The 24197-nt window shown below is 45.7% G+C and overlaps 2 protein-coding genes across 8 annotated transcripts in view; both read left to right on the forward strand.

Moving 5' to 3' along the window:
- Positions 1-1432: 1432 nt before the first annotated feature.
- On the forward strand, positions 1433-8926 carry eif5 (eukaryotic translation initiation factor 5). Its single transcript, XM_055640587.1, has 12 exons — positions 1433-1589; positions 1723-1876; positions 2883-3162; positions 3245-3326; positions 4118-4290; positions 4509-4620; positions 4699-4829; positions 4947-5108; positions 5411-5572; positions 5649-5813; positions 6561-6701; positions 8551-8926. Exons 3-12 carry the CDS (start codon positions 3091-3093, stop codon positions 8644-8646), a joined length of 1296 nt encoding a protein of 431 aa, XP_055496562.1. The 5' UTR covers positions 1433-1589; positions 1723-1876; positions 2883-3090; the 3' UTR covers positions 8647-8926.
- Positions 8927-21667: 12741 nt separating this feature from the next.
- The window catches only part of mark3a (MAP/microtubule affinity-regulating kinase 3a), a 100322-nt gene continuing 97792 nt past the window's right edge, over positions 21668-24197 (forward strand). For 3 of the 7 annotated variants that reach the window (XM_055640595.1, XM_055640594.1, XM_055640592.1), the window contains exon 1: positions 21668-22325. In XM_055640595.1, coding sequence (XP_055496570.1) covers positions 22275-22325 — 51 coding nt within the window. In that variant the 5' untranslated portion in view covers positions 21668-22274. The remainder of the gene's footprint in view (positions 22326-24197) is intronic. The other 4 variants (XM_055640590.1, XM_055640591.1, XM_055640588.1 and 1 more) reach the window with 2 other exon arrangements.

The raw sequence follows: 24197 nt of genomic DNA on the forward strand, positions 1-24197 counted from the left end.
AGAGACTGAAAGGCACCTCCATCCATTACCCTCTCTTTAACATTAGTACATCTGACTTCATATCAAGTCATCACACTTGACTGACAAAAGGTTGAGGAACCATATCCCAACTCAAAAATAACAAAACCACTCAAATGTATTTCTAATGAAACCAACTTGCCTGTGAAACGTTGAATGTTTTGGCAAAAAAACAGCGGAACATGATATAATCTGCAAATTGATCCAGTCAAACCATTAGATGAGATGAATTCATTGAGCATTCATCTCATTTGTTGCTGCGCAGCTCAAGGACCTGAACGTGTATATTCATACAGATCAGATATTAAAACAATATTATTTGCCTACCCAGGTGGAAAATAGTTGTGTGGCACAGTGTAAATAAGGTCCTTCAAGCATCCAACATTTCTCTCTGAACCAACAATGGACAATTACCTCATTGGTTGCTGTTTCATGGAATGTAACAACATTGTATCTGTATTTCATTAAAGATGTTTGTATTCTCAAATTTCCACAGAAACCTGTGACTGATATTCAATGGTACTTTGTCACATGCAAATCTTTGGTCATGTGCACCCAAGTACAGTAAAATTCTTTTTTTTTTGCATACTGTTCAGCGACACCAGGCACAATCATACTAAGTACAAGATTATCGGACAGTAGACCAATCAGTACACAGGTCACCACATTTTAGGTGTCATCCTGTACACTTCAAGTCCAAAATTTGTTTATAAATGTTAGTCTTAACTTGGCTATCAAGATGTGAATATAACTGTATATCATTTACTAAGCAGTGTAAATATATAACTGCATATCATTTAAGCGGTGTATATAGCTATATCATTTACTAAGCAGCGTATATAACTGTGTATCATTTATAGAATAATTCAATATACTCTTTCTATAGATGCCAATGACTATGTCAATGCAGAGCAGATTCGATGGTTCATTCCCTTAATTCTGCTCCTTTATCGTATGATTAGATGACCTGCGAACCTTTGATTATATTTCATTGCTGAGAAAACGGCAAAGATTAAAAACATGCGGGGTTTGCCCCTGGTGTGCAGGGAGTGGATGAGAAAGCAGGGATAACATAGAGGGTAGTGTGAATGTGTGATGATGGTCGAGGTGGACCGAAGGGCCTGCTTCCATGCTGTGTCTGTGCAGTTAAAGTAATTGGATATTTTGTTGGTGCAAAGGCATCAATACTGCGGCCGATTGTTCTGGAAGGCTGCGCGGAGCCAGCTCGCCTCACAATGACGGTCAATCCCCCTCAGTGTCGCCGCCTCTCGCGCGGATGATGCAACCGCCGCGCAGGCCGGCAACCGCTCCGCCTATTGAAGGGCACCAGCCCGTCTCGCGAGAGCAGCTCGCCCTTCTCCCTCAACCTAGCTTGAACAGCACGCGCGCCGTGACGTCGCCGTGAGTGACCAGCAGCTCGACCACGGAGAACAAAGCTCCAGCGACGCTCTCCCAATGAGATGCGCGGTGACGGCGGAGGCGGGCCTTGAGCCCCATCAAGTTAGGCTGAGCGGCGGCGGCGGCTAGCTGGTGGTGGGACGGGGAGACGGTTTTTGGTTAACGTCGTGGAGGTGAGCGCGGGGATGGCCGCGGAAAGGGAGCGGGAGTTTGTTAACCTATCGCCCGGCCGAAATCAAGGAATTCATGGGCAATTAAGTATTTGCCACTCGCATTGACCTATTTTTTTTTTTAATGTTTTAACAGATACCCGCAAACGAGGGCGTCTCGCTCCACGAACGGGCTTTTAAATTTCTTTCGCCCAGAAGGTGTTCGGCGCCTCGGCACCGCAACGTGCCGTCAAGTAGTTAATATCCAAGAGCGATTAGGCTTGTGTTTATGTCTTTGTTTTGTGGAAACGGTAAGGGGCGCCGGGTGTGGCGACGAGGTTGCCGTTGGTGGTGGGTGTGAGGGGAGGGGAGGGAGGTGTATGGCGGCGGCGGCGGCGGCGGCGGGCGGGTGGAAACCAGCGGGTCGGGTCGTCGGGCTCGTCAAGATGGCGGCGGCGGCAGGCCGGGACGCTCCAGCCTCCCTTCGTGTGACGCACTATGCACCAGGCAGCCTCCACTCTCCCCAAACCCGCTCTTACCCCCCGCACCCCGCGTTTCTTTATCCCCATGGCTCGACAATGACTTCCTCCCCTCCCTAAAACACTGACGTCCCCTCTTACAGGCGAATTTCCATTTTTAATATTTTTTTTCCGATGAGCTCCGCATGGCGACGCTCGGCAGTGACTCACGTGTTGCGGAGGTTGCTGCATCAGGAATGACTCAGCACTCGACGGCACTATTTTTTCTTCCCCCACTCCCCAACTGCAATATGCTTTTTCGTGTTACTTTCATAAAATGCCACCTACGGCTGCTGCATTAATTACTCGATTTTTTTACCCCGATTCTGTAACTCGTAAATGTGGTGGACGTGTTTCGTTGTTCCGCACCGCCACGACGTGCTGGGAGTAGCTAATCTTTTCTTGCACTTTACCTTGTTTTAATCGGACCTTGAAATCAGGAACATTTATTCGTGTGGGTTGGAGAATATGACCGTCGTATGAGTCAATATTTTACTTTTAGATCTGATTATGATTTTTTTTTTTTTTTGCCGGATTATTGGAATTCATTTTCGATTCAAACGTATTGAAAATCACCGTTGACTTTATGGGTCGATACTTTTTATATTAAATAGGCTTACCGTATTTGGGACAATTTTTGGGGGAGGTTGGCATGTTTAATTTCCTACGTCCACAATTGCCTAGTGTACAATGTTAACAATATTGTATGGGTTACAAAACACTTAAAATGCTTGGAGCCAATGAAATTAATGCCTATGAATTTATATTCCTTCTTAATGGTTTCCCTCTTATTTCACAGAGCTGTTGCGCAGCCGTTGGTACCTGTGTCGAGGAAACCTAACTAACAAGTGGGGAACTTGCAGCCTAAGTGGCGCAAACTTTTTCATGTCAGAGACCGAGTACACTTGCAATTGTTTATGTCATCCATTCTTCTTCAGACAGAAGATACCAAAAAATTCCATTCAAAGATCTTTTCACTTCACTCATAAATCTAATAGTAAACCAGAATGGCTGTCAACGTCAACCGCAGTGTTTCCGATCAGTTCTATCGGTACAAAATGCCCCGTCTGATTGCTAAGGTAAAGTAGCTTTGTAATGTTTTAATGACAAATTGTGTTGCGGCCATTGTGGATACTAGAAAGTAATTTTTATTTCCTTAAGGTCGAGGGCAAAGGGAATGGAATAAAGACAGTAATAGTCAACATGGTTGACGTTGCTAAGGCGCTTAATCGGCCTCCAACGTGTGAGTACTAGCTGAGTGTAATTGAGTTCATCAAGATAAATATCTTGACATAATGTTGGGCGTGCCCAAGATGCCTATTGGTGCCAAACATCATGGAAACGGGTCCTTTAGCCAAATTTATCCATGCTGACCAAAATGCCCCACCTAAGCTAGTTCTATTTGGCCCATATCTCTCTTGTTGTATCACTTGGACGTCTTCATAAATGACTTGTCTGTACACAGTGTTCCTGGTTATTTTAGACCCAAATTATACAAGACATTTCATTCAAATTGCCAAGCTACCCTGGTCTTATTTTCATTCATTTGGCTAATATCCCCATTGCTAAATCACATCTATCCATGTATCTGGCAGAATGTATTTTAAATGTGTTGTACCTGACTACCACTTGCACTGGAAAGGGTTGTCCTTTGGAACCCCTTTAAATCTAGCTAACTAAATTGATCATATCCATCCTTACTACTGATTATAGTTTTAAAAGTATGAACTGAAAAGCTGTGTTCACTTGCACTACTATCAATTGGTCACTGCTAGCAATTAGTCAATGCTATCAATTGGTCTGTTTTGCCAAACCTACAGCTGGGCTGCCAATTAGGGTTGGCATAGCCCTAACAAGCAACAAAAACTCATACAATGGACAGACTACATTTGCTATGTGTTGTTTCCTGCACTTACTGTTTTTAGACTTTACAGTTATTACAGACCCTTATTACTTAAATACCTTGTCTGAGGCTGGAATAAAACGGCATTTCTTGAGAGTTGAGAAATTTATATCTATTTTTTTACCTTGTAGATCCCACCAAGTTTTTTGGTTGTGAGCTGGGAGCTCAGACCCAGTTTGATTCAAAGAATGATCGTTATATTGTGAATGGATCCCATGAGGCGAATAAACTGCAAGACATGCTGGATGGATTCATTCGAAAATTTGTCCTTTGTAATGAGTGTGAAAATCCTGAAACTGACCTGGTGAGTAATTTCAGAGTGAATTTTTCAATCTCAAGTGTCCTGATAGTCAATATCAAATTTAAGCTTGTTTTAATTGTTGGTAACTCTGCAATCATTGCTTGAGGCTGAGCAGGAAGGTTACTGTGCCTGCATCTTCCATTTTTATTAGATTTGTTATGGTTTTGACATTGGACATATTTTAATATTGCATCAAAACTGCGTTTTTTGTCTTTTTTTAGCATGTCAATCCAAAGAAACAAACTATTGGTATTTCCTGTAAAGCCTGTGGATACAGAGGCACGCTTGACCTGCGTCACAAGCTCTGCACATTCATTCTAAAAAATCCACCTGGTAAGTTTTAACTTGTCAGGTTCAGAACTTCAATCTCTTTTTTAAAATTGATTTAACACAAGGATTTTAACCCTGCAGAGAATGGGGATGGTGGTTCAGCCAAGAAAGAAAAGGAAAAGAAAAACAAGAAAGGCAAGGATAAAGAGAATGGATCGGTGTCCAATTCTGAATCATCCACCCACAATGAATTCGATGCTCCAGAAGCAGTGGTACATTTTTTGTTTAACTTTCTATTAAGATTATAGAGGTGGAAGTTTAATGTGGAGGATTAATCTATTAATCCCAGTGAATATTAAGATTGCTTGTTTTGATTTTAAATATCTTAGGATGGTGAAGATGATGATGAAGACTGGTGTGAAGAAACTACAGAAGAGGCCCAGCGACGTCGAATGGGTGAAATCAGTGACCATGCCAAAAATCTAACACTCAGTGATGATCTGGGAAAAACCTTGGAAGACAGAGTTAACTTATTCTACAACTTCGTCAAGGTAAGTGCAGACCTCATAAATTGTGCATTTATTTCCCTTGAGGGGATAGTGAATGTGTGTTGTTGCTACTTGGAAGATCAGCCATTATTTCACTAAATGGTTGAAACTTCATATATGGAATTAAACATCTCAAATCTTTAATTTAATTTTTCTATAACAAACAATAACCCATTGCTATGAATTGTTAATGGTTTTTGTGCATGAGTATTTGTAATAATGAAGTGTGGATATTGGCTCAAATTTAATAGTCATTTATAGTGTCGGGTAAACTGATCAAGTCGTTTTATTGAACTCTTCCGCAGAAGAAAAAGGAAGAAGGAATTATTGACTCGGCTGATAAAGAGCTTCTTGCAGAAGCTGAACGTCTAGACGTCATCGCTATGGGTCCTCTTATACTTAGTGAATTGCTTTTCGATGAGAACATAAGGGAGCAGATCAAGAAATATAAACGACACTTCTTGCGTGTAAGTTTTTGCCCACTTTGAGCTGAGCAGCATTGATGTATTTCTGTGCATTGACAAATTCTTTCTCTTGATTTAGTTCTGCCATGGCAATAAAAAGGCTCAGAAGTACTTGCTTGGTGGCTTTGAATGTCTGGTGAAGATACATCGGGACCAACTACTTTCCAGGGTTCCTCATGTTCTGAAGGAACTCTACGATGCTGATCTCCTGGAAGAGGAAGTCATCCTTGCCTGGGCAGAGAAAGTAAGTAGAGTGCGAATGTGCTGAAGATTCAAAATGGGGATATAAATTAAACAGGAGTAGGTCTACTTTGCCATCCAGTAAAAGGACAGATTGAATCTTAAATCGACTATTTCTGTACCCTATGTACCATCTTAACTTTAACTACAACTCCACTGTGGAGAAATCCAGCGTACTAGATCTCTGGGAAATTCCTCTCCATTTGTCTTCAAAGGGCAGCCATCTTGTTTTAACAGTTCCAGTACGTGCAGGATCAATTGTGCATAATACACTCAGCTGAAGATTCAACAGTGAACTTTTTGTAATTCTTCCACATTCCAGAAAACAAATTGCATTAGAGACCAAAACTGGACATTTCTGGTCTGATCAGTTGTCTTGGCTGCCCTCGGAATTTGCTAAGCACTCCTTGCATCCTTGGTAAATTTAGATATTGTGCAATCAGTACCATTGTAATGTGGATTGTAAATAGTAGTCCCAGTACTGATCACATTGGCAGCCCGCTATTACTGATTGTCAGTCTTAAAAATAACTACTTATCCTGACACTGTTAGTTAATCCCCATACATATGGCCCTTATCCTGTGTGCTTGTGCTGAATGCTTAAATTAATTTGGTAGTCTTATTTACAGAGTCTGTTCTCTGAAACATTTGCATTAAAAATTAACTATGTGGATCTTCATGTTTTGGACTTTGAATAGAGTCAACTTGGATAGAATGGTTCAAACATTATTTAACTTGTATTCTTGCACAGGTATCCAAGAAGTATGTCCCAAAAGAACTTGCCAAAGAAATACATTCAAAGGCAGATCCGTTTATTAAATGGCTAAAAGAAGCTGAAGAAGAATCTGAAGAGGATGATGAAGATGAGGAGGAGGAAGATAAAGATGTAGAGGTATTTGGGAATGCTAGGCCAACCTTTATACTGCACTAGACCAAGTGCAGATCTGCTCCCCAACGTAAAATTCAACCACTCACCTATTCCCCAATGCAATTTTGCACCACTCGCACATAGCCCCCAACTGTGCAGGCACGGCTCATTTCTCCTCATCCCCCAGCACTCTTCACCCTCCCTTTTCAATGCATAGAGGGGGATGGGGGGGGGGGGGGGGGGGGGGGGGAGGGTGGTAGGGATGGGGCATCTCCAACCTCCACACACCCCATCTCCCTCATTTCCATCATCCTCCCATTCCCTGCCCCAGCACCTACCCAGGTCGTAGAGCAGCACCAGATCCTGGAACTCGGCCTGGTTCTCGTACTCTGCCCGGCCCTGGCTGTAGACTGCAGCCGTCAGCTTGGCTGCCGCCTGAACTCCACTTCATCTCTGAGCTCGTCCCGGACCCAGACTCTTACTTCTTTCTCGGCCCTGGTCATTGTCCCATCCCAAGCCCCGGGCTCGATCCTCACTCCGGCCCAGGCCCAGTCCCCGGGCTCGGCCTGCAGCACCACCCTCCCCACCAGGTGCCGGCGAGCTCTGGAGTGTCCTGTCCTGCCTTGCAAGCGCATTGTGACGTCACTCGGGTTTTTTCCCCCGAAATGGGTGAGTCTTTGAAATTTAAAGGATTAATAACTTCGGAAATATAGGTGATGTTTATCACCATAATGGGGGAAAATGTGAGTAGGATCAGGGCTCGTAATTAATGGTTGCTCGGGTGACGGAGGGTCGGAGTGAATGACGAGCCCCGCACAATTACTACCGTCATTGCTACCGTTGACACGTTATTACATAATTCATTTTAACAGCAAATCAATGCTCTTATTATAGAGTATCAGTACTGTAGTTATTTAATGAGCAACATTCACAACTACGTTGGATCTATCCAGGTTTTACTTCAACAGTCGGTCATACATCACAAATTTGGTCAGGAGATATTTCAGTTGAAATTTTAACGTTAAGTCTGAAGTGGGAATGATGGAAACAGCGTTTATCAATATATTTTTTAAATCTGGTGCATACAAACTGGATATCTTAATTGATGTTCACAACACATGCATCTAATCCGAATATCCGGTAATGTGGCGTTTTGACACCTTTAAACGTATTGCCAAAATAACATTTGCTACAGTTATGTCCGTTGGCCATCTCTTGTCAGTTAGTGTAATATTTAACCTGTCAGATGAGTATAATTGGTTTTAACAGCTATTATCATAAAATGACTAGAAATTTCCATGCAACCTGTATATTGTGGATAAATTGTGGGAAGCGAGAGTGTTTATGTACCAATAGCAATAACGATCCATGCCATGATAATTTTCGGTCCTTCGCAGAAAACATGTTTGCATCCATCTGTAGTGTGCATGGTTAAGCATATATGTTACCATGGTCCAGGATTTATTGACACAAGTTGATCGTACGCCATGCAAGCCGTCTTAAATGACCACCTAAACTCATTTGGCAACCGAAAAAGCTGCCTAGGTTGCCCAACTGGCAACAGGGAAAAAAAGTTAAGTGGGGGCCCTGATATGTGAAAATGGGAAGGCTGTGGCCTAACGTTTGGAAGTAGATGGGAAAGGCAGATTGACACATCGTGGGCACAAACAAGATGAAGACTTAGTTATATAAAAATTACCAACACATTTCTGTTTACTGCACTTGTCAATAACTGATTAACGACCATAAATTGGCAACAAGTTTTGCAAGTTTGATTCTGCAATTACCTTTTAATTTGATTATGCGCCATGTTACATAGCTGCATGCATTAATTTCTACATTTGGTACTAATCTAGTGATGCTTTATTTCCAGGTGGTTTATGACAGCTCTGCAAGAGAAGTGAAAGTGGAGACTATGAAACCCATTAAGAAAAAAGAGGAAGAAGATATAGATATTGATGCTATTTGATGTATTACTTTGGGGGAATTCACTTTTGCATTGGAAGTCGCAACAATGGGAAGATTTCCTTTTTACACTGCAATTATTAAAATTTGTTTCTGCCGTAAACAAATCTACAATGGTAATGATCTAGTGATGCTTTGCCGCCTACCAATTGGACAGCATGTCAAGTCCAAATGGTAGAATGGTCCTCGTCTGTTTTCGCCAATGACACTTTCACTGATTCTGGGTGATGTTTCTGCATTTACTGCGCATTTATACAGGGATGTAAAATAAAAATTAACGGGGATCGTTCTGTATTCTAGTTTTATTTGGTGCCGGTAACTGGCATTTGCAAAGTTTTACTCTTCCCCAATCTCATACTTGCCCCCTACTTCATATTGGGAAAAACTGAACATCTATTTTCATGGGTAGATTATTGTCACCACTGACCCATATTCCTAATTATATGGATGGGTCCAATTGTCAAATAACTGAATACTCTCTTCTGAACTCCTAACATTCAAACTGTTGAACTAAGTCATCAAAAGGTCAACATATCTAGGTGGGGTTGGGGGAGTGGGCAGATGCATGGCAAATTATGTTTAATGTGGATAAATGTGAGGGTTATCCACTTTGGTAACAAAAAAAGGCCAGATTACTATCTAAATGGAGTCAAGTTGGGAAAACGAAGCACAACGGGATCTGGGGGTCCTTGTATGTCAGTCTATGAAAGTAAGCATGCAGTGAAGAAAGCGAATGGCATGTTGGCCTTTATAACAAGAGGAGCAAAGAGGTCCTTCTGGAGTTGTACAGAGTCCTAGTGAGACCACACCTGGAGTATGGTGTGCAGTTTTGGTCCCCCAATTTGAGGGACATTCTTGCTATTGAGGGAGTGCAGGGTAGGTTTACAAGGTTTATAAGTGAGCTGCATAAAATCATGATGAGAAGAGAGTGAATGCAGTCTTGCCCTGGGTAGGGGAATCAATAACTAGTGACGTTGGATTTAAGGTGATATAAAGATATATGGACCTGAGGGGCAACTTTTTCATTCAGAGGGTGGTGGGTACAAAAAATAGCAATGATCTATCGTTATCACTTTCAAACTGAAATTTACTGTACCACATCAAGGCATTAGGTCTGGTACTATGCTAACAGCACTTCCCTCGACCATGCTCCCCAACTAAAGACACCTGGATAGGAAAGGTTTAGAGGCAAATGATGAGGGCAGAAAATTGGTATGGGATGGGGGGTAAAGTGGGACAACAGCTTAGAGGGGGCATCTTGGCAAAACATAGATGTACATTTGGGGTCAAATGTTGATTTCCATCCTGGTCTCAAATATGGAATCCTGTATGGTTTATTTGGGCATTTGAATCTCATGATGAGAAGAGAGTGTCAGATTCATTGTGGAATTAAAGGCAACAAATACCTGAGGGGCAACTTTTTTAGAAAAAATAGAATAATTAGAAATACTGTGTTTAATGGCAATAAAATCACATAGGGGTGAAATATTTCTCAGTTTTTTTAGAATCTAACTATTAACAATGTCCAAATGTTTTGGAATAAAATAGATCCAAGATATTGCTGTTAATCAATAGCCTCAGCTGTGGCATTTCAAATGCCTTACTTAACAGAGATCTCTATTTCCTGCACTTCAACTCTTACCCCTTTCAGACAGAAGCAACCAGCATTGTGATATGTATTACCCTATATTTACATCTTTTCTCCACAGATGCTGCCTGTCCTGCTGAATTACTCCAGCATTTTGTGTCTAACTTCAATTTAAACCAGCATCTGCAGTTCTCTCATACACATCTTTACAGAACCCGATGCATTACAGAACACTACGCATTAGGAAAAGCTTTAAGTAACAGGACTTAACCTGGCAGCTCAAATGTTCAGGGATACAGGTGCTTCAGGAGAGACGGGTGAGGATAAAAGAGGAGAGGGGGTTATTGGTTAGGGAGGGTGTCATTGTCATGGCAGTTTATATTATAGATGATTTGACTAGTGGGGCTATATGGGTGGAGCTGAAGAACAAGAAAGGAATGCCAAATAGTCAACGGGAATTAGAAGAACAAATATGCCAAGAGATTGCAGACAGCTGCAGGTCAAATAAGGTGGTTGTCGGGGATTTTTATCTTTCCCAAAATTGACTGGGAAAATAACAGTATGAAAGGTTTAGATGCAGTGCAATTTCTCAAAAGTGTTTAGGGGAGTTTTGTCCAGCAATATGTAGATGGCCCCACAAGTGAGTGGGCAACACTTGATCTGTCTTTGGGAAATTGAGAAGGGCAAGTGAATGAAATGTTAGTGGAAGGTAGACAAAAATGCTGGAGAAACTCAGCAGGCGAGGCAGCTTCAATGGAGCGAAGGAATAGGTGACGGGAAGAAAAAGGAAGAGGTGGTGACAGTAGGCTGTGGGAGAGCTGGAAAGGAGGGAGAAAGCAAGGACTATCTGAAATTGACTTGACTTGGAATTGGTGAAGTCAACATTCATACTGCTGGGGTAAACTGCCCAAGCAAAATATGAGGTGCTCCTCCAATTTACGGTGGAACTCACTCTGGTCATGGAGGAGGCCCAGGACAGAACGGTTGAATTCGGAATGAGAGGGGGAGTGTTGAGCCACCGGGAGATCAGGTTGGTCCAATGCGAACTGAGCAGAGGTGTAGGGCGAAACGATTGCCAAGCATGGTTGTGAATATTTGCAGCAGGATCTTGATCGATTGGCCAGGTGGCTGTGGTTGATGGAATTAAATACAGAGAAATGTGAGGTGTTGCATTTTGGGAAATCTAACATGGACAGGACCAACAGTGAATGGAATGGCACTGGTGAGTGTTGTAGAGCAGAGGGATCTAGGAGTGCAGGTGCGATTCCTTGAAGGAGGAGTCGCAGGTAGGTCGGGTGATCAAAATAACTCTTGGCAGATTGGCTCATCAGTCAAAGTATTGAGTACAGAAGTTGGGAGGTCATGTTGCAGTTGTATAAGATATGGGTGAGGCCACATTTGGAATCTTTTTGCCTATCTGTCATTCATTGTTCTTTATCTCTACATCATCATGTATATCAGAATCAGAATCAATTTATTTGTCATTTGGACCCCTGGAGGTCCAAACGAAATGCCGTTTCTGCAGCCATACATAACACACAAATAGACCCCAGACACAACATAATTACATTTAACATAAACATCCATCACATAACTGTGATGGAGGCCAAATAAACGTATCTCTCCACTGCACTCCCCCCCCCCCCCCCGATGTCAGAGTCAAAGTCATAGCCCCCGGCTGGCGATGGCGATTGTCCCGCGGCCATTAAAGCCACGCCGGGTGGTGCGAGGTCGCACACCGCGTCTTGATGTTGGTGCCCCCGGTGTGCGCTCGCAAAGTCCGCGGCCATTCCAGCCGCGCGGGGCAGCGGTGTCAGGCCCCGCTCCAGGAGCTCTTCGACCCCGCAACTCGGGCGGGAGAAGTCGCCGCCGCAGAAGCCCCGAAAAGCGGTCTCCCCCCCAGGGAGCCGTGGGCTCGGCGCCGTCGTCCACAGACCTGTCGTTGGAGCCTCCGACTCTCATTCCCCTTATCCCTAACTAGCCTGAATAAGGGTCTAGACCCGAACTGTCACCAATTCCTTCTCTCCAGAGATACCGCCTGTCCCGCTGAGTTGCTCCAGCTTTTTGTGTCTATCTTTGGAGTATTGTGTTCGGTTCTTGGCACTATGTTGTCAAGCTGGAAAGTATACAGAGAAGATTTATGAGGATGTAGCCAGGTCTAGAGGGTGTGAGCTATAGAGAGAGGTTTATTAGGCTGGGACTCAAATTCCTTGGAGCGCAGGAGGCTGAGGGGTGATCTTATAGATGTGTATAAAATCATGAAAGGAATAGATCAGGTAGATGCGCAGTCTCTTGCCCAGAGTAGGTGAATCGAGGACCAGAGAACGTAGGTTTAAGGTGCATGGGAAAAGATTTAATAGGAATCTGGGCGGTAACTTTTCCACACAAAGGGTAGTGGGGGTATGGAACAAGCTGCCAGATGAGGTAGTGGAGGCAGGGACTGTCCTAACTTTTAAGAAACAGTTATAGACAGGTACATGGATAGGACAGGTTTGGAAGGATATGGGCCAAATGCACCAGATGGGATTAGTGTGGCTGGGACATGTTGGCTGGTGTGGGCAAGTTAGGCCGGGGGCCCGTTTCGTCACTGTATGACTCCATGATTCAGTGGCTTATCTTGCATCATTTGCACCATCCCCAAGGGGATAATCTCCAATTTTCTGAATCTCCAGTATTCTGAAGGAACTTTTCACTCTGACTTTATGGTCCAATTTCCATCTGCAGTGAGCACCTACCTGTGTCTTCTCATACAATCATGGCAATTACAATACCTGCCTTTCCCAATCCAACGATCCGACTGGCCCTCCCAGGTGAATCACCAATTTGCATTTAGTTTTTCCAATTTGCTCTGAAGAATGAAACAGACTGTGTTGAAGTACATCTTACTCTGGAAAGCAATCCCCACCTCTGAGTTTCCAGTCTCCTCTATCATTCAACTCACAATCGGACGTCTATGCCTTGCACATTGCCCATAGAATGAAATAGCAACCAGACATGTGGTGGCTCTGAGATTTAAGATTTGACAATTTAAGGTTTTTCCCACAAATGGTTGCACTCTGATAATGGCAGCATCTGGGGAGGGAATGGCCAGGCGATGTTCCAGGTTGGGACTCAAATTCATATGCTGCGTGACCCGCCAAGTCCCTCCAGCACTTTGCATCTTGTTCAAGATTCCAGCATCTGCAGTCTTTGTGTCTGCATACTTATGGTCTGTAATTTGCCTACAAATGGTGTCCCTGGTGTCAAAATAGTGACGGTTTGGCTATTCACAAAACAACTATTCCACAATGGTGGTCAGCACTCAACTGCCGCGCGAAAGTGAAACTGCGTGAAAACATGCAGCCCCACCCGAATCACATGATCGCAGCTTCCGAACGCCGGGTTCGATACCTGTGTGCGCCAGCAGGCGGCGCTACATAGCCCCTCCCAGAATCCGCATAGTGGCGTTGGCCAATGCTGTGTTAGCCCCCTCGAAAGCCGTCTCGGCTTCCTTGGACCAGACCAAGTCCTTAGGCTTACTGGCCAGACACTGGAACAACGGCCGCATGATGGCAGCTGCGAAATGGTGGTAGAAATTGACCATTCCGACAAACTCCTGTAGGCCCTTAATGGATAAAGGCCTCGGGAGGCGACGGATAGCATCGACCTTCTCGGGCAGCGGCTGTGCGCCGTGGGAGGTGATGCTGTGACCCAAAAAGGAAATGGAACGCAATCCGAACTGGCACTTCGCAGGGTTAAATGTTGGACCCGTGTTTGCACAGCCATTGGAAAAGCAGGCGGAGGTGCCTAACGTGCTCTGCCTGTGAGCTGCTGGCCACTGGGATATCATCCAGGTAGATGAATATAAACGGCACACCTCGCCCGACCTGATCCCTTAGCCTTTGGAACGCCTGAGCAGCGTTCTTCAGGCCAAGAGGCATTAGCCATTCGAAAAAGCCGAAAGTGGCCGTATTAGGAACGTATTACGTGGCCGTATTAGGGACGTCATCTGGATGGACCGGAATTTGATTATCCCCGCGAATGAGGTCGACCTTTGAGAAAAAGGTTGCGCCCTCCAGATGAGTCGAGAAATCTTGGCTGTTCAGGACTGGGTACCGGGCTATCCGACCGCCGGACAATCCCCATGTCCTCAATAAGTTGGAACTCATCTCGTGCGATGCGCAGTTTATCGGGCAAGAGGCGGCGCGTGCGGGCGTGAACCGGTGGGCCCTCGGTGGGAATGTGGTGGATCACGCCACGACGGGGCACGGCCCTGTCAAACCGGGGCGAGAGCAACCCTGGGAAATCGGCAAGCAGGGCTGCGAAAGGTTGCTGGATCTCAGCTACCTCGTCGAGTTGCTGTAGGGGCGCGGACGGATTACGCGGCTTGGCAGGGCATGGGTCCGACTCAGGGACCATGCGTCTGCCTCGCACATCGACTACTAAGGCCCCCGGGATTGGTTGGGCGACGTCGGCAATGGTGAACTTCCACCGATATGGGCGGGAATCGAAATTTAAGTCCAGGGTCCGCGTACCATAAGTGCGAATGTCGCTCCCGTTAACAGCTGAGAGGACGGGTCCTACCTTACCGACGTGAGTATCTCGGGTGCTTGGCGGCAGGATGCTGGCGATGTCACCGGAGTCCACCAGGAACGGTGGCCGGATGGCGATCATGGACGTAGAGGTGTTCGTTTGGGCCAATCGCGTTTGCCTCTATGGAGGACCGGCCGTGGCATTTCCCTGAAACGAGCAGGTGCTTCGGCACCTTCGGGCTTCGGGGCCGTAGCGTTGATGGTAGTAGCACCAACGACGTCTGCTTTATAACACTGGAAGCGGTGATTCATTTTCGGCGCTGGGTTAGGCTTCTTCCTCCTCCCGCTGTCGTCTCGGTTGCACCCGCGCCATGACAGGGGAGCGGGTGAAGGCACAAACGTCCCACCGTCTGTGTGCCCACAATTCGTCGACTCTCTCCGCGAGGTGCTGGGGGTCACTGAAGTCAGCTCCGGCGAGCATCAGTCGGACTTCGTCGGGCATCTGCTCCAGGAACGCCTGTTCGAAGAGTAGACATAGGCGGTGCTGTCCATCAGGACTAACATCTTTGCTATTATGGAGGATGGCCATCGATCACCGACGCTGTCCATATGCAATATCTTCGCCGCCCTGTCTCTGCAACTGAGGCCGAAAGCGTGGAGCAGGAGGGCTTTCAGCCCCTCGTACTTGGCAATCGTCGGCGGGTCCCTGATGTAACGCAACAGCCTCGAGGCACAGTCCTGTGGCAAAGCTCCCACCACATGGAAATACATCGTATCATCCGCAATTATACGGTGCAGATGAAACTGCCTCAACGTGGGCGAACCACACCTGAGATTGATCAGGTCAAAATGATGGCAATTTGAAGCCCGGTGAGCCCTGCCGCGTGCCGGCCGATTCTGAGGGAGCGTAGTCTTCCTGCATGATCTATTTGTCTAACGACGGATAGACAGGTCGGGGTCACCAATTTGGCGGTCACAAAAACGACAACTAAGTTTTGATAACTGGTTTTATTCACAAAACAGCTATTTAGCTTGCAGGTCCTTACAACACGTCTGACCACAACGGTGGTCAGCACTCAACTGCCGCGCGAAAGCGATAACCGCGCGAAAACCTCCCAAATCACGTGACCGCGGCTTCTGAACGCCGGGTTCGATACCTGTGTGCATCAGCAGGCGCCGCTACAACGGTACTTTAAAGTCAGAGCAGCTGCACTTCATTGGTTGTTCATTCAGAGCATACAATTGATATCAACGTACTTGGATTGCCCTTACACTCTTAGAGTTGCAGGAATTCTTCAGCGGGACGGCAATTGTTCAATCATCAGTCTAATTATGTTGTAACATTCAGTTGCCAGGTCTTAAACTGGCATTGCAAATGGAACTCAAGTAAATTCAACGGTTGGGCAGACTTTCCTCAGTGGCAGTTTAGGCCTTGCTGGAAACATTTGTCAAATTCTACAAATTCTGGAGTATCTGGCTCCACCACCAGATGGAGCATTTCAATGTTTAAACATTCTGTATGACCAGAACAAAGATTACAGCTTTATTATTATTAAGCAGCTGTAGGGATCCATAATTGTTACAAATTAGAGACAACAGAGATGTTTTACTTCATTTGTTGTTTTACCTATCACATCAAACTACCACATATTTTATTTTTCACCTCACACCCAGGTCACTCCTATGCAAAGATGTCACTGCTTTCAAAGATTCAGTACTCTTTCCAATTCTATAGCCTGAAAGTAGTAACACAAGTAGATGGAGTGGTAAAGAAGGTATATCGTTTGCTTGTGGTATGGCATCAGTCAGGGCATTAAGTATAAGAATCAGGAAGTCATGATGCAATTTTATAGGACTTTGGTTAGGCCACATTTGGGGCACTGCGTGCAGTTTGGTTGCACCATTACAAGAAAGATGGGTTTTGTGGGCCAAAGGGCTGGTTCCTGTATGGAACATTCACTTTTTAGATTAAGACATTTCTTCATCTAAAGACCCTGAAGAAGGGTCTCGACCCAAAACATCACCCATTCCTTCTCTCCAGAGATGCAGTCTGTCCTGCTGAGTTACTCCAACTTTTTGTGTCTATCTTCGGTTTAAAATTCCAGAGGCAATTTATTCCAGACAGGTACACTGTGAGAACGAAAAAAATTGACATTTTGCATATCTTATGAATGGTGTTGAAATAAGTAAAGATACAACTCAGTTACACCTACATGCAGTAAACACTTAAAATCTCTTCCCGTTGTATTATAGTGCTGATAAAACTGCATTTATCATCTGCACCTAGTTTCACACGAGGATTAAGGGTTTTCCTTGAACAGCTGCATCCTTGTGATGATGGTGTTAATACTGAGTTATTGGCAGAGAGTCCTGGAAATTAATGAGAAAGGTGCAGGCACATTTATCTAACCAAGGCAAAGCAATAAATACATTTAGAAAACAAAAAAATATAGTCAAGGAAGTATAATTCCAATCTGTTAAAAACAATCTCAGATGATATAGTGCTTTGCTCAGAAATACTTCTAGGCCATTGGAAATTTAAGTGAGACATGCAAATGTTCACCACAGCCATAGCCTTTGACAACTTGAGCTGCTGCAATATTTATGTTAATCCCACAACCTGTATCCTCTATCAGACACTGATACAATATTTGTATACCTGACCTATACCAAGTTCCACTCACCCGTCATTAAGAATACAACATAACTGGTATAGATGGAGTCACACAAAAAGTTTTGTTTAAATATAAGACTCTAAACTCTAAACATAAATAGGAGAGACAATAGACTGCAGTTGCTGGAGGAACTCATTGGGTCAGGCAGCCTTCCAGGGTTTTGACCCAAAACATTGCCTGTCCATTACCACCAAACTGCCTGACCCTCTGAGTACCTTCAACACTTTTATTTTCTACTACAGGTGCAGATAAACCAGAGGAGGGCAGAGCAAGGACATGTTTTGACCAGACTTTTGGTACAGGAGAGGATAGAACCAATTTCTGTGAGGTAAAAGTAGGTCATTTTGCAGAGCTTGACACTTTTTGAAAATAGCTGTATTTCCATGTAATGGGGTCTTGCAGACATTTGGATCACCCAGCGAATTCACAACCAGTTTAATTCACGTCAAGAGTGTTTTATTGTCATATACCGAAACATAACATTGCAATTCTTACATGTAGCAAGCACAATAGGTCTGTAAACATCGTAGTTGATATAATAAACAAAAACAAATATATTGGTTAAGAAGGAACTGCAGATGCTGGAAAATCAAAGGTACACAAAAATGCTGGAGAAACTCAGCAGGTGCATCAGCATCTATGGAGTGAAGGAAATAGGCAACGTTTCGGGCCAAAACCCCTTCTTCACTGATGGGGGGGGGGGGGGGGGGGGGGGGAGAGGGGAGAAGAAAGGGAAAAGGAGGAGGAGCCAGAGGGCTGACGAAGGGGAGGAGACAGCGAGGGCTAACAAAATTGGGAACATTCAATGTTCATGCCTGCAGGATGCAGACTACCGGAATATGAGGTCCTCCAATTTCCGGTGTTGCTCGCTCTAGCCATGGAGGAGACCCAGGCCAGAGAGGTCGGATGGGGAATGGGAGGGGATAGTTGAAGTGCTGAGCCACCGAGAGGTCAGGTTGGTTATTGCGGACCGAGCGGAGATGTTCGGCGAAACGATCACCAAGCCTCCGCTTGGTCTCACCGATATATATATAAAAATATATATATTTCCTTGGGTAGGTGGTCTATTTGTGAATTAGCAGATGGGTTGCGGGTTGTGTAGCTCTGGAATACCCGACTTTGCTGGAGCTTGTAGTGTGACAAAGAGGAAGATGACTGAACTTTATTGCCTTCCATCAGTGTGAAACGTTGATTCCGCTGTGCTGGTTGTTTATGCTAAACTCTTTTGTGTATTGTATTATTTTTATTCGTATGGCTGCATGGTAACTCAAATTTCACTGTACCAATTGGTGCATGTGGCAATAAATGTGTACTTGAACACGTTTATAGGTCCCAGCTACAGTGCCATCCAACACGCATGCTCCCAACCGCTGTGTCGGCCAGCACCCACCTCTCCCTAGCTTGATTACCACTCCAGTTCCCGCCTCCTCTACTCTCTCTCACCTGGTTCCCTCTCTAGATCCTCCAACCTGCAGTGTAAGTTAGCACTGATCCCCTCTCCCCCTCAGCTGGTTAACCTCTCCTGTCGCAGTGTGGATCAGACCTGACCTCCCCTCTCCTTCCCCCTCTCTCTCTTTCTCTCTCTCACCCTCTCTCCCCTCCCACTCCATTCTCCCCCTACTCATACCCCTCCCACAACTTCTCTCCCCCTCCCCTCCTCCCACCCTCTCTCCACTCACACCCCTCCCTCACCTTCGCTCCCCCTCCCTCACTCTCCCCTCCTCCCATTCTCTCTCCACTCACACCCCTCTCACCTTCTCTCCCCCCTCCCTCACTCTCTCCCCTCCTCACCTCTCTCCACTCACCCCCCCTCTCACCTTCTCTCCCCCTCCCTCACTCTCTCCCCTCCTCCCACCCTCTCTCCACTCACACCCCTCTCTCCCCCTCCCTCACTCTCTCCTCCTCCCACCCCCTCACTCCACTCACACCCCTCCCTCACCTTCGCTCTCCCTCTCTCCTCCCCTCACTCTCTCCCTCCCTCCCCCCCCCCCCCTCTATTGTCTCTCCCTCCGTCCTCCCCCTCTTTCCTCCCATCTTCTCCATTCCACCCACCCATCTCCCCTGGTTCCCTAGACCAGTGCTTCTTAAACTGGTGAATGGTTCACCCAAGGGCGAATGAAATTATTTTAGGGTGAATGAAACTAGAGGGGTGAATGACTTAATTTATTCAGATATTTATATATTTATTTCTATACTTGAAAGGTATTGCCATTAAAGTAGTTGGAAAGCTCTTATTGGTTTTAATGGCAGTGGAACGGGAAATTTGTTATGTTTTTTTCTTTCTACCTATGGTTTTCTAATTTCAAAGTAGCAGGATATTTCCCAAATTTACTGTAATATAACCTTTTCGAGAAGAACAGACGAGCTAGTGGGACCATACATTTTTTCAAGAAAAAAACTGCAAATCAAAGCCTGAAGGGTAGGATGGGGCTGAAGCCAAGTGTTTAGACGTTGGAATGGTTTTTTTTTTTTATCATTCTAATAGAATGATTTTCCAACTACAGTGGTAATTAATCTTTTTTTCACTCCTAGTTTTCTTTACATATTTTTAGGATGTTTAAAAGTTGAATAAAATAAACACAAGAAATTAGTTAATTTAAGTTTTTTGCTCATGTGACAAAATAAATTACAGGTGCACAACCTTTTATCCGAAAGCCTTGGGACCAGACACTTGTCGGATTTCGGACATTTTCGGATTTCTGAATGGAAGATTTTTAGCGTAGATTAGGTAGGTAGCGCGGGCGGCTTGAAAAGTCTGGAGCGACTGCCTCCTACCCGGAGACCGGGGAATCATTGCATAAATGTTAGTCAGTTAGTTTGGAGGGATTTTATGTGGTGGGGTGGGTGGGTGAAGGGGGAAACTTTAATTCTTAGTCCCCTACCTGGTCGGCGATTCCCAACATCGCGGAGCTGGGGGCTCCGTCCGGCCGCGGGCGGCGCCGGTTGTAGCTCCGACCCCGGCAACTCTACCCCTGGCTGTGAGGCGCTCCAAATCCAGCGCCGCCCGCGGTCGGATGCCCCCCACCCCAGCTCCGCGAATGTTGGGAGAAGGCGGCCTCCGCGCCCTGGAGCTTACCGCACAGCGACCCGGTAAGGCATTGCCCGCTTCCCGCTGGTATCCCAGCGCTGCGACGCCGCCGACTCCCAACATTTGCGGAGCTGGGGTGGGGGGCGTCCGGCCGCGGGCGGCGGTGGATTTGGAGCGCCTCGCAGCCAGGGGTAGAGTTGTCGGGGTCGGAGCTACAACCGGCGCCGCCCGCAGCCCCAGCGGCCACAGCGCTGCGGAGCTTAATGCACGGCGACCCGGTAAGGCATTGACCGCTCCCCGTCTCTCCGACCAGGTAGGGGACTAAGAATTAAAGTTTACCCCTTCAACATAAAAGCCCTCCAAACTAACTAACATTTAAGCAATGATTTACAGATGTTTAAGTGTCTCCCCGGTCTCCGAGGAGGAGGCAGCCGCTACAGTAGTACAGACCTGGGTTGACCGTGGGTTGTTTCGGGTCAAGTTTGGCGCCAAACGCGAGCTTTGGTGTGTAGACGACATCCTGGGAAAAATGGCCGGTTTTCTGAGTTTTTCGGTTTCCGGAACACCGGATAAAAGGTTGTGCACCTGTATATATAAAATTATACACAAGGGAAAAATAGTTTAAGAAGCCCTGCCCTAGGGATGTCAGGACTTTCCACTGGGGAGCACTGGGATGTCAGGACTTTCATATGAAGAAAGAAAGGATTGACTCGGCTTGTACTCGCTAGAATTTAGAAGATTGAGGGGGGATCTTATTGAAACTTACAAAATTTTTGAGGAGTTGGACAGGCTAGATGCAGGAAGATTGTTCCCGATGTTGGGGAAGTCCAGGACAAGGGGTCACAGTTTAAGGATAAGGGGGAAATCTTTTAGGACCGAGATGAGAAAAACATTTTTCACACAGAGAGTGGTGAATCTCTGGAATTCACTGGCACAGAGGGTAGTTGAGGCCAGTTCATTGGCTATATTTAAGAGGGAATTAGATGTGGCCCTTGTGGCTAAAGGGATCAGGGGTATGGAGAGAAGGCAGGTACGGGATACTGAGTTGGATGATCAGCCATGATCATATTGAATGGCGGTGCAGGCTCGAAGGGCCGAATGGCCTACTCCTGCACCTCATTTCTATGTTTCTACACGGCGGTGGTTTCCGGTGGGCGGGACCGCGGGCGGCGGTGACGCGCTTCCTGCCTGGGTTGGGCTGGGCGATCAGTCTGGGAGAGCGGGGCGGCCATCTTCCCAGGACCTCCCCTCTCTCTCTCTCTCCCTCTCACTCACTCAAGCACACATACACACACTCCCCACCACCCCCTTCCCCCCCTCCCCCTACCCTTCCCACCCGCCTGCCTGCCTGGCCTCTGGCATCGTCCTCTCCCCGCGGCCTCCATGTGTGAGGAGCCAGAAGCCGAGGCAGTGGACCGTCGCGTCCGGAGCCGGGAAGCTACGCGGCGGCCGCCGAGCGTTCATCGCGCCGAAGCCGGGCCTTGTTATTGAGGCTGACAAGACAGCGGGCAACCCTGGACCCTTAACAGCTCCTCTATAATCGGCGGCGCTTCAAAACAATTCCACTGGAAAGTTCTTGGCACATAGAAACAGAAAAATAGGTGCAGGAGTAGGCCATTGGATGTGAAAATGTGGACGGATTTAAAGGGTATTCGACTCTACTAGGCGTGTATTTGTTAAGGGCTGCTACATGTCACTGTGTACACTATAAAACACAATCGGCCGAGCCGGCGAATGCCTGCTGCTCGTCAACATTTCGCCACTCAGGTGTTGAATTGAATCTTCTACATTACTTCGGTGCTAAATTGCAACTAGAAGAAAAAAAACAAAATGTCTACTCGAACGCCATTACCTACAGTGAATGAACGCGAAACAGAACATGTAAGTAATCTTTCACGAGAATCGGAGACCCGAGAAACTGGAACACGAATTTCGCGGAATCTGCGAGTATAAATGCTCTTCCTGGCTTTCCCACATATGGCTTGGAAATAATGTCAGTAATATGGTAGTTAAACTAGGATACAATCATACAACACAGAAAGGGGCCCTTCGATCCAACTCGTTATTGTCGCGACTAAGATGCCCCATTTATGCTAGTCCAGTTTGGCCCATATCCCTCTAAACTTGTCCTATCCATGTATCTGTCCAAATGTTTTTTAAATGTTGTTCAGCCTCAACTACCTCCGACACTCGTTCCATACCCACTACCCTCTGGGTGAAAAAGTTCCTATTAAATATGTGCCCTCTCGCCTTCAACCTATGTCCTGTGGTTTCTTGATTTTAGATTCTGGATAAATGACTCAATGCATTCACCCTATCTAGTCCCCCAATTATTTTATATACCTCTATAAGGTCACCCTCCTACACTCCAAAGAATAAAGTCTTAATCTGCCAACCTTTTTCTATAACTTAGGCCCTCGCATCCTGGCAACATTTCGTAAATCTTTTCTGCACACTCTCCGATACTCTCAGTTGGAGATTTGAATTGATTTTGGATGTCCATTGAACTACATCACACCTTCCCTTTCTCCTCCCACATTGCTTTTTTTGTGTCAGGGTGGCTGACAGGTGTCAATGCACACCACACGGTTTGATAATTAGTTGTTTACTTGTTTTAAGAGAGCAGCCGGTTCCATTTTATAAAATGTACGTGGTAGAGCATGAAATGAAACCAGGTCGTTAAAGGCATCATCTTCACATTGTACCTGTGGTGGGTTCATAATAAAGAATCCCACTTAAATTGTTAGGAAACTATTTAAAACCAAAATTTGAGAAGACCAGAGTTTTGCAGCTGGAATTGATCTTTGATTAATACAGCTCCCACATGGATGGTGCAAGTGACTGAAAGGTCAGTGGCAAGCTTTTTGAGTGTTGCGACAACAGTTCTACTAGCATTAAAATAGTTACGAATAAAGATGGGGCTAGTTCATAGGTTAAAGTTCCAAATTGGAGCATTGAGTATAAGAGTGAGAAAATCTTGTAGGAATTGTAGGAATTTGGATAGACTGCATTTGGAGTATTGTGTCAAGGACAAGGCTTTGGACTAGCAACCTCTCTTTGTAGGTATTGCAGGAAATGTCAAGGACGAGAAGGCATAGCTTTACGGTGTGAGTGGCAATGTTTAAAAGAGGGCAAGTTTTTTTACAGTAGTGTGTACATAGAGAGAGAAAAAGGACAAAGGACAGCTATTGTCACATACACTAATTGGTGCAGTGAATTTGAGTTACCATGTGGCACACAAATAAAATAAACACAACACTATAGAATTTAACATTAAACATAAAAACATCCTCCCACAGTGGAATCAATGCTTCCCACTGTGAGGGAAGGCAACAAAGTTCAGTCTTCTTTCTCTTGTTCACCTGTGGTCGGGGCCTATTGAGGCCTCCGCAGTCGCTGCACGGCGGCCCGATGTTTCAGGCCCTCTCGCCGGTTGATGGAACTCTGGCGTCGGAAGAACACTCTCAGCGGCTTGGAGTTCCGAATCGGCCGCTTCCTACCGGAGACCGCGGTTCCCGAAGTCCACAGGCCGAGCTGGGCAGAGCTCCATCATCGTATATACCACTATCGTATCTGCCTCCACCACAGATGCTAGTGGTGGTGGTGGAGGCAGATACGATAGTGGTATTTAGGAGACATGCATGGATATGGAGGGATGTGGATAATGTGCAGGCAGAGGAGATTAGTATAACTTGGCATCATGTTTGCCACAGATATTTTCAAGAAAGGCCTGTTCCTGTGCTGTACTGGTCA

The sequence above is a fragment of the Leucoraja erinacea genome, chromosome 9 (assembly GCF_028641065.1).
Source record: "Leucoraja erinacea ecotype New England chromosome 9, Leri_hhj_1, whole genome shotgun sequence".
In the NCBI taxonomy this organism is placed as follows: domain Eukaryota; kingdom Metazoa; phylum Chordata; class Chondrichthyes; order Rajiformes; family Rajidae; genus Leucoraja; species Leucoraja erinaceus.